General features: G+C 31.9%; 1 protein-coding gene across 3 annotated transcripts in view; it reads left to right on the top strand.

Annotated features, from left to right (window-relative positions):
- The window catches only part of LOC145246126 (uncharacterized), a 287,143-nt gene that overhangs the window by 250,503 nt on the left and 19,035 nt on the right, over positions 1-17,605 (top strand). For all 3 annotated transcript variants that reach the window (XM_080107976.1, XM_080107974.1, XM_080107975.1), the window contains 2 exons: positions 5,470-5,551; positions 10,487-11,020. In XM_080107976.1, coding sequence (XP_079964102.1) covers positions 5,470-5,551; positions 10,487-11,020 — 616 coding nt within the window. The remainder of the gene's footprint in view (positions 1-5,469; positions 5,552-10,486; positions 11,021-17,605) is intronic.

The raw sequence follows: 17,605 nt of genomic DNA, 5'->3' as shown, positions 1-17,605 counted from the left end.
AGAAAATAATTTTGAAACGATTTAAAGTAATTGATGCGAAATCGTTAGCTTTACAAGACTGATGTTGAAAGTATTACTGACTTATCTGCCCTTGTTGTTTTAATTTTTGGTTTTTCAAGATACAGTTCAAGTTTGTTTGTTTTTTAAGATTCGAGACTGTCCCTTTGTTCTTATTCATAAAATTTGATTTTCTTAGTTAAAAATAAGAAATAAAAAATACTAGGAATAATAAGAATACTAAGATTAGAGGAATACAATCACCATAGGAAAACAAAGATTACGGGAAAACAAACATGATAGACATACAAAGATTATAGGAATACAAAGATTACAGGAATATAATCACTATAGGAATACAAAGATTACAGGAATATAATCACTATAGGAATACAAAGATTATAGGAATATAATCACTATAGGAATACAAAGATTACAGGAATATAATCACTATAGGAATACAAAGATTATAGGAATATAATCACTATAGGAATACAAAGATTATAGGAATATAATCACTATAGGAATACAAAGATTATAGGAATATAATCACTATAGGAATACAAAGATTATAGGAATATAATCACTATAGGAATACAAAGATTACAGGAATATAATCACTATAGGAATACAAAGATTATAGGAATATAATCACTATAGGAATGCAAAGATTACAGGAATATAATCACTATAGGAATACAAAGATTATAGGAATATAATCACTATAGGAATACAAAGATTACAGGAATATAATCACTATAGGAATACAAAGATTACAGGAATATAATCACTATAGGAATACAAAGATTACAGGAATATAATCACTATAGGAATACAAAGATTATAGGAATATAATCACTATAGGAATACAAAGATTATAGGAATATAATCACTATAGGAATACAAAGATTACAGGAATATAATCACTATAGGAATACAAAGATTATAGGAATATAATCACTATAGGAATACAAAGATTATAGGAATATAATCACTATAGGAATACAAAGATTATAGGAATACAAAGATTATAGGAATATAATCACTATAGGAATACAAAGATTACAGGAATATAATCACTATAGGAATACAAAGATTATAGGAATATAATCACTATAGGAATACAAAGATTACAGGAATATAATCACTATAGGAATACAAAGATTATAGGAATATAATCACTATAGGAATACAAAGATTACAGGAATATAATCACTATAGGAATACAAAGATTATAGGAATATAATCACTATAGGAATACAAAGATTATAGGAATATAATCACTATAGGAATACAAAGATTACAGGAATATAATCACTATAGGAATACAAAGATTACAGGAATATAATCACTATAGGAATATAATCACTATAGGAATATAATCACTATAGGAATATAATCACTATAGGAATACAATCATTATAGGAATACAAAGATTACAAGAAAACAAAAATGATAGGCATAAAAAAATTAGAGGCATACAAAGATTATAGGTATACTAAGAATGAAATATTTTGTGACACTTCTAAACGGTTTTTAAATTGTATAATGGAAAATAATATCTCGCTTTTGCTAATCCTCATTAAATTAAAAGATCGGAAGTTAGTAAAGCTATATACATCGAATATTTTTTTTAATTAAGATTAAAACAAAATTACAAAATTATACAAAAATTAGACGTTTTAACCTGTTAAAAATCAGAAAAAGTTATAGCCTGTTGACATGGAATGTATACTTTATGCTAAATTGATGGTTTAATTTGTGCTCAGTTTTATAATCGCGTGGATATCATAATATCGAATGGATATCATGCTATTTAATTTGCTGTACCCTACCATAGCAACAGTCCATACAAAATTTCAACCAGATCCGCCCAGTATTTACTGAGAAAAATATGGACCAGACAGACAAACAGACAAAGAGAAATATTATATATAGCAGATTAATCACTTTGTCCATAATTAAAAGAAAAGGTATAACTGTCACATGAACTGTTGATTCGGTAGACCATGTTTGAAACGAAATGACATTCTCTAGTTTTAGGAACAATATCTAATATATAAACGGCTATATGTCTGTCTGTCTCCATATTTTCAAACTCTATCTCTTCTGAAACTAAAAGTCGCAGAGCAGCGCTAGGGGCCTCAAATAATTGGATTTTTTTACGGACCGTTCTTTTATGGGTCTTTAGCCGGTTAAAATAGTTTTTAAGGGGTCAAAAAGGGGTCGAAATTGAAAAAATCGTTAACTATTTTGTACATTCATCTTAGTTTATTTTTAATTTTTAATCAATTTATATGTGCGTCACATTGGTACAGTGGTAACGTCACCAGCTTTGAATGCTAAAGTTTAGGTTTCGATTCTAACTGATGGCACCTAAATACTTTTTATTTATTTATTTTTTTTAAATTACGACTCTATAATAATATATATGAAATCTGGACATATTAAAATATCATATTTAAACGTATTTTACTACCAGCTAAAGCCCCCCCACACACACACACCGCTATTATAATATAGAAAACTGAAAATCTTGTTCCTAATCTAATACCATAGTACCTTTAACGTATGTACGTATGTCTGTCATGGTTTCCAGATTATAAATTATTCGATTGGTAGATGCTATTTATTAAAAAAGAAAAATAGAACATAATAACATACTACGAACATTAAATTGATATATAGATATATTTATGTTCGTAGCATGTTATCATCTTTTATCCTCCTTTCTAATAAATAGGATCTCCCGATCACCGTAGACGCAGTGTTAAAAAAAAATAATAATAATAAATTTAAAAAAAGGTGGTTTAAGGCGGTACGTGAAACTAAAATATACCTTTCTTGGTCTTCTGGTTAGGATCCAAGAGTAGTACCTGTTCGGTCTAATGATAGTATAATGATATCGTGAGGTTTCCGTTAATAAATAAATAAATCTATAACAACAACAACAAAAACAGTAGTAGTAGTAATAATAACAATAATAATAATAAATAAATAAATGAATAAAGATATAATGCACGATAGAGAGAAATTAATTGAAAACATAAAAAGGAAATTACATTAAAATGAAAAGATAAAAAAAATATATATAAGGGGATAATTTAAGCGAGATTTAAGACGCTTAAAAAAGAGTAAGTTTGACAAACGAAGAAATAAAATAAAAAATATACGGTGGGAAAATATCTAGGGTTGGTTACAATGCAATGTATGAAGGAAATATGTTCGGTTTGGTTTACGGCATATCAATAATTTATTGCTTAATTCTTGATAAATTTATCAAATAGAAGGTTATAGTATTTATATATTAATACCGTAGTTCCTTTAACGTACGTACGTACATACGTGTGTCACGGTTTCCAGATTATGAATTATTCGATTGGTAGATGCTATTTATTAAAAAAGAAAGAAAGAACATAATAACATACTACGAACATTAAATTGATATATAGATATATTGCATGTTATCATTTTTTATCCTCCTTTTTAATTGTTATGTTTGACATTCATCTTCGTCGCCAACTGTTATGTTTGCAGGTTGAACCAAATAACGTATAAGGCAATACAAATGAAGACTCAACAAAGGTAGATCAATAAGAAGTGTATTAGAAAAAGTATATTTACATAATGGTTGTCAAGTAAGAGAGTCTTGGCTGGAGAACATATCTGCTCTCGGCTCGGCCTTCGGTGACTTCTGGTTAACACACACTCAGACTAACCGAGTCTTGCTATTTATGTATAATATTATCCACATATGTAAATGAGTGGGTGCCACCACAACATTAATAAATAGGATCTCCCGATCACCGAAAATGCAATGTAAAAAAAAAATTAAAGTTTAAAAAAATGATGTCACTTTAGGGCTGTATGTGAAACTAAAATATATCTTCTTGGTCTTCTGGTTAGGATCCAAGCGTAGTATCTGTTTTTTCTAAAGATGATATAATGATATCATGTGGTTTCCATTCATGCTGGGCGCCAATACAATGAAAATGTCACAAACTCCTATAAATATATTGGAGATAAACCATAATAACCATATATTCTGACACTACATTAACTAGATTATTTAGATAAATAATTTTACAGTTTTAACAAAGGGGTTGGCCTTCGGGACAAGATCAAAGTGTAGTATCTGTTCTTCAGATGCTGCACTTCTATTTCTTGTTCTCTTTCGGTGGAGGAGAAATCCTTCACGACTGAGACAATTTTTATTTTTGTACCTTTTCTCCACGTTAAAAAACGACCCTGGTGTCTAACTCTGTCCTGTGGGGAGGCATAGTAAATAGGTACAATAATATTGTGGGGGGTCTCCATTCTTTATATATATATATTCCAATATATTGCTGCTGGGCATTCTCTGGATGCCCAGCAGCAATATATTACATATGAAAGATGGAATTTCCACAGGTCCCGTTAATTAAAGGAAATACTATACCAGTTATCTACGGGAACTGCTGACTCGATACACCATGTTCAAAGGGGAATAACTTTCCTAAGTTTTAAGAACATAACTGCAACCTCTTTCTCACAGAAGAGATGTTGCAAGTCTGTCTTAGTTCTAAAATTATATTCAGGACAAGTGCTCGTCTGAGCTTCATTTTAAGGTCACACCCCTGCCAAACTTTTCACAAAAAGCACTCGTCTAGCTACAACCACTACTGACAATTTCCCTTACTTTTAATATAAACGCACATTCTATGAACAAAGTTTCTTTCCTAGACCTGCCCGTCCGTGGAACTCTGTTCAGCTGGCCTGCTTTCCAGCCGACTACAACATGGCCATCTTCAAGTTCAGTGTAAACAAATTTTTGTTTAGCCATCACCTTAAATAGTCAATTTCTACCCAATTCCCACCACAAACGATCACTAGACTGTTATCTTAGTGGTCACCTTACACACATTAACCCTTATCCTCGACTTATTGGGCTTTGATAAATGATGACTTCACTGTAAAAAAAATTAAAAAGAAAGCAGAATAGGTTGTAGAGAAAGGTAGTTTGCTTGAAGCATTCCTGGTAAATAGATATGAAAGAGTATAAGAATGCAAGGAACCGGCTGTTGTATTTGTGTGAGGCATAAACAAAAATGGACAAACAAAAGAAGTTTTTATTTGTTTTGTTATTTTATTTCACTTTGTATATCCGTTTTTTTTTTTGTTTTTTTTTGGTGGGGGGGGGGGGTTTCAAGATAATCACAATACAAATTAGTAAATATGAACTTACTGTTTGATGTAACCGAGATGGTGGAGGTCTTAATATTTCAAGATGAAATCTCTTTTTCAAAAGAAAAGAGACCAAAGCATGTCCTTAAAAAAGGAAGGTAATTATTGCAATTGTGTTGTGTTGTTTTGCGTGTACTTTGACGTTTTCTGGGCGAGCGCTCTGGAGAAACTGGTCTTATTCTTTAGAGTGAAATTATCCAATATTTACAAACGTTTATGCGAATTTGATTTTAATTTTGTTTGTTTCAGTTGATTGCTGAAATGTCCCCTGGTAGTGCTGTGAATCGACGGAACACTGTAACTCTCGGAGATGACAGTGCATTTGGATCGGGTGAGTGCGACATTCTCCGTTTTTTTTTTATATTTCTTTTTGCTTTAATTTATTGAGGTCAAGTCATAGGTTGAGAAGGACCTTGGTTCTTGTGATTGGAGTTCCTGACCCATCAATGAATGAGCAATTATCAATGCACAAAAACTTTGCGAATGTTTTATATCTTACTAGCCTGTGTGCCTGGCGTTGCCTGGGTGTTTGGAGGTGTGTGTTGAGCAAAAAAAAAAAAAAAAAAAAGTGGTAGTAGGCGGACAAGCTTAACCTGTACTGCGAAGGAGAAAAAGAACATGAAAAAAAAAAATAACGTGTTCGTTGTTGCATCCATCGCCAAACTGGAAGTGACATAGGTTTAAATTAAGGCTAAACAATCGAAAAGAGGGGATGACTTGCGAAAATATTGGTGAAAAAAGCGACCCCTCTCTGTAGAAAAGTGCCTAGTTGAGGGTGAAGGAATCAATGTTTTCGGACAATTTTTCGATATTTGCCGTCCGAAGGGTCGAGCTTCAAAATGATACCGATCTCTTGAAAATCTGTCACCTCTGTTGAAAGTTTAGGCATACATACATACATACATACATACATTTAAACAGACAGATGAGATTTATATTATAGATGTAATAAGTCAAGCTGGTCGTAGATTTATGATTGGTTACACCTAAAACACTTCTGAAGAAGTATGGTGGCTTTTTCTATATTGGAGCTAGTATATTCCCACTGTAGGAAGATGTGACACAAGGTCAGAAAGGGGATAAAGTCAAGCCAGCACCCCTAAAGGAGGAGCATTCTAGCCTATTAAAAATTGCTGTCAGTGTTTTTTTTTTTTTAATTTACAGTCACCCATAACAATTTGGACGTAAGGGACTACTATTTTAGACCATGCCCAGGAAGGATTAACAAGATGTTGGTTTACATTACATTTAAACTTCTGCATATAAATACAGCTACGGAAGTAGGTAGCAGGAAGGGAATTCCAAAGTGTAGCTGTTCGAGGAAACTATTAGAGTCGAGAGCTTTCTGTCATTTAGGGACCTCAACAGTGAAGGGGTGTGATTTTATTGCTAAGCGGGTTTGTCGGGGATATGCACGTCGAGGAGGCACAAGTGTAACAAGTTCATCAGAACACATTCCATTAAAATATTTGTAAAACAGGCACAGAGATGCGACATTGTGGCGATGGGACAGGGGTTGGAGCTTAGTTGACAAAGTGGGATATATTAGATTGACAACTTTTTTTTTTTTTTTTTTTTGGGCCCTATCCAAGAGGGAGAAGCTAGTTTTCTTTGCTTTAATTCAATAAATTACACTAGGTATTTACTCTCCTTCTACAGCAGGAAGTCCTGGATATGACCTTTAACTATATCCAGTGGTGAGGCCCCAGCTTGCGGGCTTTGGGGAGTGTGGAGCCACCCTTTAACTGCCTTTGCTCCCAGGTCCACTCTGACCCGGAGTGGTAGTACCTGTTAGGGTCCCAACTATGGGTTAAATAGAAACTAACTTGAAAACAACAAATATATGCTATTAAAAAAATTTCTCTTCCGTATCTTTGGATTCGGCATTAAATAACCTGAAAAGGGTTGATATGCCGTAAAACAAAAACGACCAATCTACAGCAGGAAGGTCTGCCACAATGCTAGAAGGTGGAGGAGAATCAAACTAACGCTGCTAGAGAAGGTACACTCTGACCTATAAAAAATTGCTTGACAGCCCTGTCTGCATTCTCTGGTCAGGGGGCCTATGGCAGTTAGCAATAAAGTAACTTGACTCCAAAGAGGAGAGAATAATCCTAAAAGAGTGAACCTTTTAGGACTATCCAGAACCGATATTCCACTCTAGTAGATGGCCCAGTTTTTGACAAACTGATTGTGGTATCTTCTAGTAAAGAGTCTCTGAGCAACAGAGAGAAATCCTTATAGACTGAGGCAATTAAAATTTTTGTCTCACTCCAGAGTGCCTATTTTGGGGTGAGCTGGATTTTCTTCACATTAAAGATTTAAAAATAGATATATAAAAACTGTTATATAAAGGGAAAATAACTGTTGTCTGTCTGTATGTCCGTCTGAAACTTGAAAATAAACAACTATCCACAAAGTTAGTATTTTTTTTAATCGGCGTAACCCATGTTATCAAGACATACACACATTACGTTTCTAAATTTTTGAGATGAGGATTTATTATTTGGATTCTTTTGGACTACGGTTCTCATCTTGAGTGCTATTTTCACAATGCTTCGATCAATGTAACCTCCAACCTTCTTCAGGTGTATCTTGTCTGATTCAGAAATCTTTATTTAATCCATGTGGATTTCTTTGTTTTTTTTGTTTTTTTGCCATGTTGTTTTTGGAGCATAGAATCCGCGTGACCAACGCACTGTTCCGACATTTTAAAAGATTACCATAAAACAACAAACTGGCTTCTACTGATTCTATGCTCCAACAAAAACTTGGCAAAAAAAAAGAAAGAAAGACATACTGATGATGAAGTTTTATGTCTTTTTATATATATATATCTATATAATACTAAAAGTCTATGGATCTTGTATGTTTGCAATCAGATTTCCGGTTTTCAACATCCGGTTGCGCATGCGTAAATAGCAACGTCTTCAATCCGTTATTCCAATTCCGGAATTTTTATATCGCTTTTAATACAAACAATTTCATTTAATTTGATCAAATAGTTTTTTGTTTTTTTTTAACGGCTAAAAACATTCAACTTCGTAAAGTCTGTCGCAGTTTCAAAAAAGCTTCTCCCTTTTAAAAAAACAAAAGTAAACAAGCAAGAAAAACAACACTCATTATTAATAGAAACAGCGGCGGTGAAAGAAAACACCTCTCACTTTCCCTCTAATAGATTTCAACACTCCTACTCCCTCTGTTTTTGTTACGTACGCGAGAAATCTTTAATTCATGTCATTATAAATAAATAATTTTATAAAATCAACCGTAGTTTTTTGTTTTTTTTTTAACGGCTAAAAACATTCAACTTCGTAAAGTCTGTCGCAGTTTCAAAAAAACTTCTCCCTTTTAAAAAACAACACTCATTATTAATAGAAACAGCGGCGGTGAAAGAAAACACCTCTCACTTTCACTCTCATAGATTTCAACACTCCTACTCCCTCTGTTTTCGTTACGTACGCGAGAAATAGTTACGTGTATGTGTGAGAGAGAGAAAAAGGGAGCGATGTAAAACTGGATAGTTAAACGAAAGGAAAACATAAAAGTTTTTTTAAAACACTCAAATTGTACAAAAAATGTTGTAAATAGAAAAATATTGTCTTAGTTTTAGTGACCTTATTATTAGCATATGAATACAATATTTATTTTCTGTACAATAAGTGCTTAAGCACCCGTGCTTTTCAGCGATACATATTCAATAAAATAAATTGATTAATATAATTAATCTGGATATAAGAGAGTTAGAACCTGATAAGAAGTCTCAATTAAGCAAAAGGATAACAAAAGTTTTCTTTAAAAAAAATTAATTGTACAAAAAATGTAAATAGAAAAGAATTGTCTTAATTTTATTGACCTTATTATTAACATACAAATTAAATATTTTACACAATGGGTACTGAATGTTTGCTTAAATTAAATGAAAAAAGTTACATTTTATTTTCATTTTCTATTTAAAAAGCCATTATTAACATGTGGAGAGTGTTTTTTTTATTATTCTGTACTTTCAACTAACAATTTCATTTAAAAGATGATATATCAAAATTTGAATTTAACTATAATAAGGATTATGATACCTGTTCAGTGCATATTTACCTATAAGTATGACCAACCACTTATAATTCAGTAACTGTAATTTAAAAAAAAATAACAATTATAATAAACAGAACGACTCATAGAAATCTATCTATATTCTTTTTTCATTTTAATATACTTTCATAGAAATGCTTCTGTTCTGTAAAAAAAAACTATTTTCTTTATACCACAAGTGTCACGCTCATACATGAATTCCATAGCTAATATAACGTACTGACCCAACGGGTCACGGGTGGTCTAGTATATATATATATATATATATATATGTCTATATATATATATGTCTATATATATATATGTCTATATATATGTATGTCTATATATGTATGTCTATATATATATGTCTATATATATATGTCTATATATATATATATATATATATATATATATATATGTCTATATATATATATATATATATATATATAAATTTAAAAAAAAAAATATATATATTATATATAAATTTTTTAAATATATATATATATATATATATATATATATATATATATATATAAATTTTAAAAAATATATATATATATAAATTTTAAAAAATATATATATATATAAATTTAAAAAATATGTATATATATAAATTTCAAAAAAAAAAAAAATATATATATATATATATATATATATATTCCATGCAGTAACTTAGTCCAAAATATTCTACATTGCACTGTAGAGGAGCTACTGTTTCTTTTATAAAATTGTTCTACATAAACTTCTTTCCAGTTAACAAAAAAAAACATTAAGTAATTTACGTGTGAGGTTTGAACCTACAGACCACGTCATACAAAAAAAACAAAAAAAAAAACTCTATCAACTTACCCACAATAGAATTTTCACGGCCCTGTTGTTCTATCATTGTTGCTAAGCAATGACATGGAAAAAATGGCTTTACCGATGATAGATAAATTAAAATAACAGTTTCAATTATCGATTATCAGTAATTATCTGAGACAAAACTTAACTAAGATCACTTCCAGATGTATACACTAAAGTTCTGTAAATTTTAAAGAAAATCTGTTCTGCCGTTTCGGAGTCTATAAGGAACGAACACACACACACAGAAACAAAGTTGCATTTATATAAGTGTAGATAGATAGATACTTTTTTTACTACCACCTGTAGAGTATTATTGATATGTTCTTTTTAATTTATTTTTTATCTGCAGGTGGTTCAACTTCTTCTGGATCAGGCGGAGACAAAAATTTTGAGGACGCAAATATGTCACCCCTGGGTTCTGTGGAGAACCTGTATGAGCCCATCACACCAAAATTCCCTGGCCAGCGAGACAACTATTATTACCCTGTTGATCCATCTCGATCTAATTCAGCATCGCGGACATCATCAAACGGTAGTTCCAATTTCCCGTCGGAGGGCTATTTAGAGCCCATCATCAGTGTCCGGGCATCCGGCAATCCTCCTACAGTACCTGTCCCAGCCACACCACCCTTAGCAAGCACAAGGAGACGATCCAACTGCGTCAGCCCTGTGCCTGCTACGGAAACTGTCAAGCAACCACCACCTCTTATTGAGCCATCTAGATCGTCATTTACAGAGTCATCAGCAGAATCTTCACCCCAGTTGTCGGCCGAACTACCCCCCAACAGAGACACACCCGCTGAGATAACGATAGATGAAGAGGAACGCAAAAAGATTTTGGCTTCACAACCCATCTACGAAGAAATCAACGGATATAATAAAAGTAAGGACAAATGTTTCTTTGTGTTTTGAGCTACTTACATCAAATGGCTTCATACTTTGTCTGGAGCAAGTTTCATATAACACTTTTTTTGTAAAAAACATATGTATAATTTGGATTCATCAGACTTCTGTTCTCATCTTGAATGTGATTTTCACAACGTTTCGGTTGATATAACCTCCGACCTTCTTTATGTATATCTTCTCGAAATCAGGAATTTGTACTAAGTTTCGAGCGAAACCATTTATTTAATTCACAGGGGTAGTAATTCGCAAACATATTTTTTGGTCGCCCACACTGAGGAATTAACCTTCAACCTTCAGGAGAATATCACTTTTTACAATTGATTTCATTTGCGAATTACTTAGGACCTCTATCCAGTCATGGCTGAGGGAACAAGAGCATGCTACCCCCGTGAAGTAAATAAAGGGTTCTGCTCGAAATTCTGTCTAAATTCCTGAGTTCAATAGAAACACTCCTGAGTTCGACACGATGCACCTGAAGAAGGTTGGAGGTTTTATCGACCGAAACATTGTGGAAATCACACTCAAGATGAGAACAGTAGTCCGATGAATTCAAATAATACAAATAACCAATTCTCATCTAAAAAAATTCAGAAACGTTAAAACCTTTTTTTTTTTTTTTAGTCACACTTGAAAAAGAAACTAATATTATATATTAATTGTATAAAAGTTAAATTTGCTTATCAAATTTTTATATAATTTAATAATTTTCTGCACTTCTTTGTTATTGTAATGGAATCCGACAGCCAACAAATTGAGTTTTCATTAAAAAAATAATAACTGCTTACTTCTTTTGTCAATTACAACAAAAACCAATGTTATATACCTAATTGTCATGTCACAAATTAAATATTTTTGGAATATTACAGAAAAGACACATTTCATTATTCAACGAAAAAAAAATGATTTCAGCCATTCCTAAGTTTTTGACAGTTTTCAAAAATGAATTATGACGAAGGCCAGAGGAAGTTGGCCGAAACGTTGTGAACCAATAAAAAGATTAAAAAAAAAAAAAACAACAACTAATAAAGATGAGACTAATAGTCCGAAATAAAAATAAAATTAACATAAAATGCTCATCTCAAAATAAAAAAAATTCCAATTAAGGAATAATATATATATATATATGTGTGTTTTGTCTAGTTTATTATTTATAACACCTTTTCCTGAACTTACCATGTTAAAGAAAGACTCAGGCGCCATTTTAAATTTTCCAATACATCGGTAAACACTGTATACTGTTCGAGCTGAATAAACATGTTACATTGAATAAAAACACAAAAAATATATCCAGTTAGGTAGAAAAGTAACTTATCTTGCCTTTGATAATATTTATTTGTTATATATTTGTTTTTTAACAACTTTTTCGAATCTATGTGTACAGTAATACAAACCGGAAGATTTAATGGAATTATGGTCCAACTACACAATAATAATGAAATAAAAAAAATTTAATCTTGAATTTCTAGGCAAACTACTTAATTCTCATGTTACAGTAATGAAAATATCCGAAAATTACAAAAAACGATGAGGTAGAAAAAAATTATTAAAAAAAAACATTTTTCAATGAAAATTATCGAAAATAAAATGTTTGCCTTAAAAAAACACCAGAGAGCTCCAAGAGGAGGTAAAAAACATGTAACCATTGGCAATTTTTTTAATAAATTGTGTAATAATCATAAATATTTTTGGTACTTGTACAGTTTAATCAAGACATTAAAAAATGAAAATATCGAAAAATATTAAATATTATTTTTGGAATATTACATAAAAGACACATTCCATTATTCAACGAAAAAAATGATTTCAGCCATTCCTAAGTTTTTGACCGTTTTCAAAAATGAATTACCTCCTGTGCTAATAGAAGCGCTCTTTAATGCTAAAATTGCTAATTAAATATATATCCAAATATAAATATATCCAAACATTATGAAAAACAATACGATAGAAAATTACTTATTAAGGAAAATGATATCCGTTATAGAACCAAGTTCTCCGAAAAAAAATTTCACTTAATTTCATCAAGTAGTTTTTTGTTTTGTTTTTTTTTTACAGCGAAAAACGATTTGTTATAATACCGACAAAAGGTTCGATTTTTTGGTAGAAAAGCTAGAATTAAAGATTGGGAGGGAGTGTCGGCGATTTACATGGAGTTATCTCCCCATGACGTGTTGTTCAGCTTCAACAAATTTCACAATGGCTGACTTCAACGCGCTCTCATAAGAACGTGTTTTTCCGCTGTAAAAAAAAAAAAATACTTGATCAAATTAAATGAAATTTTTTTTCAGAGATCTTCAGTCCAAAACGGATACGTACAATAAAACCTTTTTGCAATATTTTCGTTTTTGAATGTCTTGATTAAACTGTACAAGTGCCAAAGTTTTAAAATAAATTGTGTAATAATCATAAATATGAGCTGCTTTGTTTTTAGCATAACTGAGTTAGTTCCCCTGTTATTCTGTCACATGTTCTCATAGAAATATGGCGAGTGATTTTTACAATAAAAATCCAAAACTCATGATTTTTTTTTTTTTACATAAAGCGGTTATATTTAATTACTTCTGACATGCCAATTAAGTAGATATCATTGCTTTTAGCTGAAATCGACACAAAAAGTCAAGTCAGTAGATACCATTATTTTTTTTCAATTGATTATTTCGTTTTCTAAATTTTAGTATTATAGTGTAATTGCACCAATATTACTTATTAAGATATTGTTTCGTTATTCATTTTTTTTATTAATTTTTATGTAGTTTTTAAGATTAAAAAAAAAAACTTCCAAAACTATATATATATATATATATATATATATATATATATATATATATATATATATATATTCTAAAGAAGCTTTGAAAAAAAATGCAAAAATAAAAATAAATAACGCAGGTTACATTCCCAGAAGAAAAAAAATATTAATTTTAACCTATCGCAGACTAAGCACCTACATAATCCGACTTCTAAAAAGTTTATAATGACAAAAGAGAATTCATTTATATAAGGATGAAAAAAAAAGCCTTTACTAAAATTGTTAAATAGAAATAGACTTAGCATTTGCAAAAGACGATTTCGCAAAAGTCTTCAATTTTAAAACAGAATTTAACTACATGAGGATGAAAAGAGAAAACCTTAACTAAAATTTTGTAAATAGAAAACGGGGATCATCAGCTTCTTACCATGTAGCTGTTTCGGAGATTTAAAAACAGGACAGCTGTTTAATACATGGCTCTCTAGTGGATAATACCACTTCTTCAATAAAAATAAATGTAAATACGGTTACTATTTTTACTAATATATGAAAAAAAGGATAAATAAAAAAAATAAAAAGATAAACTATTAATAAGTAAGTTTAGGATTACAAGATCCATTCTGCGACATGTTAACTAGCATATAAATGCTATGAAAATAATATATATATATATATATATATATATATATATATATATATATATATATATAAAGTTAAAGGCAATGTTTATAAGAGCAAGAAGTATTGCAGTTATGAAAAGCTGAAAGGTGTTGTTAACTTAGTGCTATATGTAGAAAAGGTAAGGGGTTAACAATTGGGAAACTTTTACCACTTTCCCAATAACTAAATGTAGGAACAATACTAATTCTATATATACTAATAAATAAAAAATGAAATATTAATAATATATATAAGTGAATTTAATAATAATAATAATAATAATAATAATAATAATAATATCAGCTCTATTCTAATATCAGCTCGATATGTTAATCTGCATATACATTTTATGAGAATAAAAATGCATAAAAGCTTAAGTACCTTAGGTACCAGAAAGGCAAATAGAGAAGAGGAAGGAAACCTAGCCATCCATATCTAAAAACCCAATATATAGTCGAAAGAAGCTTTGAATATAAAAATGCAAAAATAAAAATAAAAAATGCAGTTTAGATTCCCGGAAGAAAAAAAAAAAAAAAAATATATATATATATATATATATATATATATATATATTAGCAGGAAGACCCAGGTGTATGACGGTGTAGCAAGGACCCTCGGAGTGAAGGGATTAAAAGGTATAAAAAAAAAAGTGGTATAGTAGTGGGGTTCTTCAGCGTTGCTTGGGTCGAGTAAGGAAACCTCCGGAGGGAGTGGGGGGTAAAAAATTGGTAGTAGGAGTGGGGCGAAACAACAGTAGGCAGTTTGGGTGGAGATAAAAGAAAAGAAAAGTGGTGGTAGGCAGGTGGGATCGAACTCGTAATGCGGAGGAGGAAAGAAAAATAAAACGTGAACGCCCTTACCGATGTTTCTACAGTCCAACCAAATGTTCGGAACGTTGAAATTAAGCAAAATCAATCCAAACGATACGATGACTTGCAAAAATGGCAACGCAAAAAAAAAGCAATCCCCTCCTTGTAGAAAACTGCCCAATTTTGGCCAATTTTTCGATATTTGGTGTCAGAAGTGTCAAGCTTTGAAACAATACTGATCTCGTAAGGATCCGTCGCCTCTGTCAAAAATTTTTGCGAGGCATAGAAACATACACACACACATTTTGCCCTTCATATATATAATAGCGGGGTTGCCCAGCGTTGCCCGGGTGTTTGTGTGTGTTGGGGAGGGGGTAAAACAAACTAAAAAAAAAAAAAAAAAATGATGTTTAACTTCTTTAAAAAATCAGAAAAACAAAAAATAAAAAAAAACAACGAACATGCCCGGCGTCAGCTGTGTGGTAAAAGAAAAAAAGTTTTGGGAGGTAGGATCGAACCCGGAAACTTGAGGCGAAGGTGGAAAAAAATTCTGACATGTTACCCGCTCGCCCACGACGGCAGAGTAACAGGTGCGCGAATTTAATGATAATGAGGTCAAACATATCCCGCAGTTAACTTTTGCTGCGGGGCAGTTTTTTTTTTTTTTTTGTTTTTTTCCCTAACTTTGGTTGTTTGTTCCCCCAAGATTTGAAGGAGGGGGGGGCTGCTTCACATAAAAAATGGAGGTGTCAATTTGAAAAGAAATTGTCTGATATGACGGTTGTCACTGCATTGATCAAAGTTTATTTGCTTTCTGGACGTCCCTGTCATGAATGCCACGGAGGGAACTGATGCTACGGATTCAGTTTCGCTTTTATACTGAAAAGCAAAACAAAGATGCATCGAGTGAAAAAAATCGCGAAAATAGCCTGTAAAAGTCGGCCAAATTAAAGATACAGGCGACCTCTCTTCATAACTCATAGATATTATAATTTAGACAGTATATAAAGTTTTAAGGATGAATTACACCACCGAGCGCTCCCCGTAAAAAAGCCTTTGTCGGACATACACAACACATGCACACACTAACCCACATTTTGCCTTTTATAGACTAGCGGAGGTACCCGACGTTGCCCGGGTGTATGGAGGTGTAAAAGAAAAAAAGTGTTTCAAGCTTGTGACGAACCCGCAGGCGGAAAAGTAAGTGAAAGAAAATGTGAACTCTTACAACAACGTGAGGAAAACCAACACCCCACAAAAAGGGAGTGTCCAAATGAATAGCAATTGCCTGGTATGAAGGGTTTTCCCCACATTGATCAAAGCTAATTCCTTTCTGGACGTCCCGGCAGGGAAGCTGCTTTGGCTTTCGATTGAGTTTTGCTTTTATACAAAAACCACGAACAAACACTTAAGAGGATGGAATAGCGTAAATTTTATAAAAGTCGATAAAAAATAATTCTAGAGACGACGTTGGATTGACTATGCTTAATTTCAATGCTCTCAATTTCCGCTTTCACCATGAAGGCATCGGCTAAGACTAGGTTTTCTTAACTTTTTTTCCCCTTTGTGTTACGGGTTCGAGCCTGCCTGCCTACTACCACTTTTTTTTTTACGCCCTCCCCCCGGGGTTCCTTATAACCCCCTTACACACACCTGGGCAATGCCGGATACTCCCACTAGTATATATATAAAAGAAACAGACAGGAATACGACTTAATTATAATAAATTGACATCTATTATAATAAAGTCTTGTTTATTTATTCATATATGGCGTCATAGCAGATGACGTCGTATATGACGTATACTGTTTCAACCTGGCAATGCTGGGGTCATTCAGGTAGTCGGGTTTCAATCCTGGCTTGAGTTAGTTGCCTGTCTATCCGCACTAATGAGCTGTGAAACAGTGAAACAGTACTATATGTGTATGACTATAATGCTCCTCATCTTGAGGTGAGCATATTGAGAAGTGATACACGAATTACCATTAGCATATAAGCAACGCTCTTTGTGTAAACAAATCGAGCGGAGATATTTCGGACGATGTCAAAACATCATTAAACTCACTACTCGCTCAGCAGCCGCCAATAGCGTAATGGTTAGGAGCCTTGACTGTCGTACAGGCGGTCGGGTTTCAATCCTGGCTAGCTGCACTGATGAGCTGTGAAACAGCAAAACAGTACTGTATGCGGATGACTATATATATATATATATATATATATATATAATCTGTAGAAATATATTTTCTTATAATATATACCCATATTTATTTAAGAAGCTCAATATAATTACAGAGTAATATAGTGAATAAATGAAAAAAAAAATATGTCCCAAAATTCATGATGTTGA

This window comes from Euprymna scolopes, chromosome 23 (assembly GCF_053919585.1).
Source record: "Euprymna scolopes isolate OS-2025 chromosome 23, ASM5391958v1, whole genome shotgun sequence".
In the NCBI taxonomy this organism is placed as follows: Eukaryota; Metazoa; Mollusca; class Cephalopoda; order Sepiida; family Sepiolidae; genus Euprymna; species Euprymna scolopes.
Note: the sequence above shows the minus strand (reverse complement) of the source record. Positions and strands in the feature narration are given on the sequence as shown.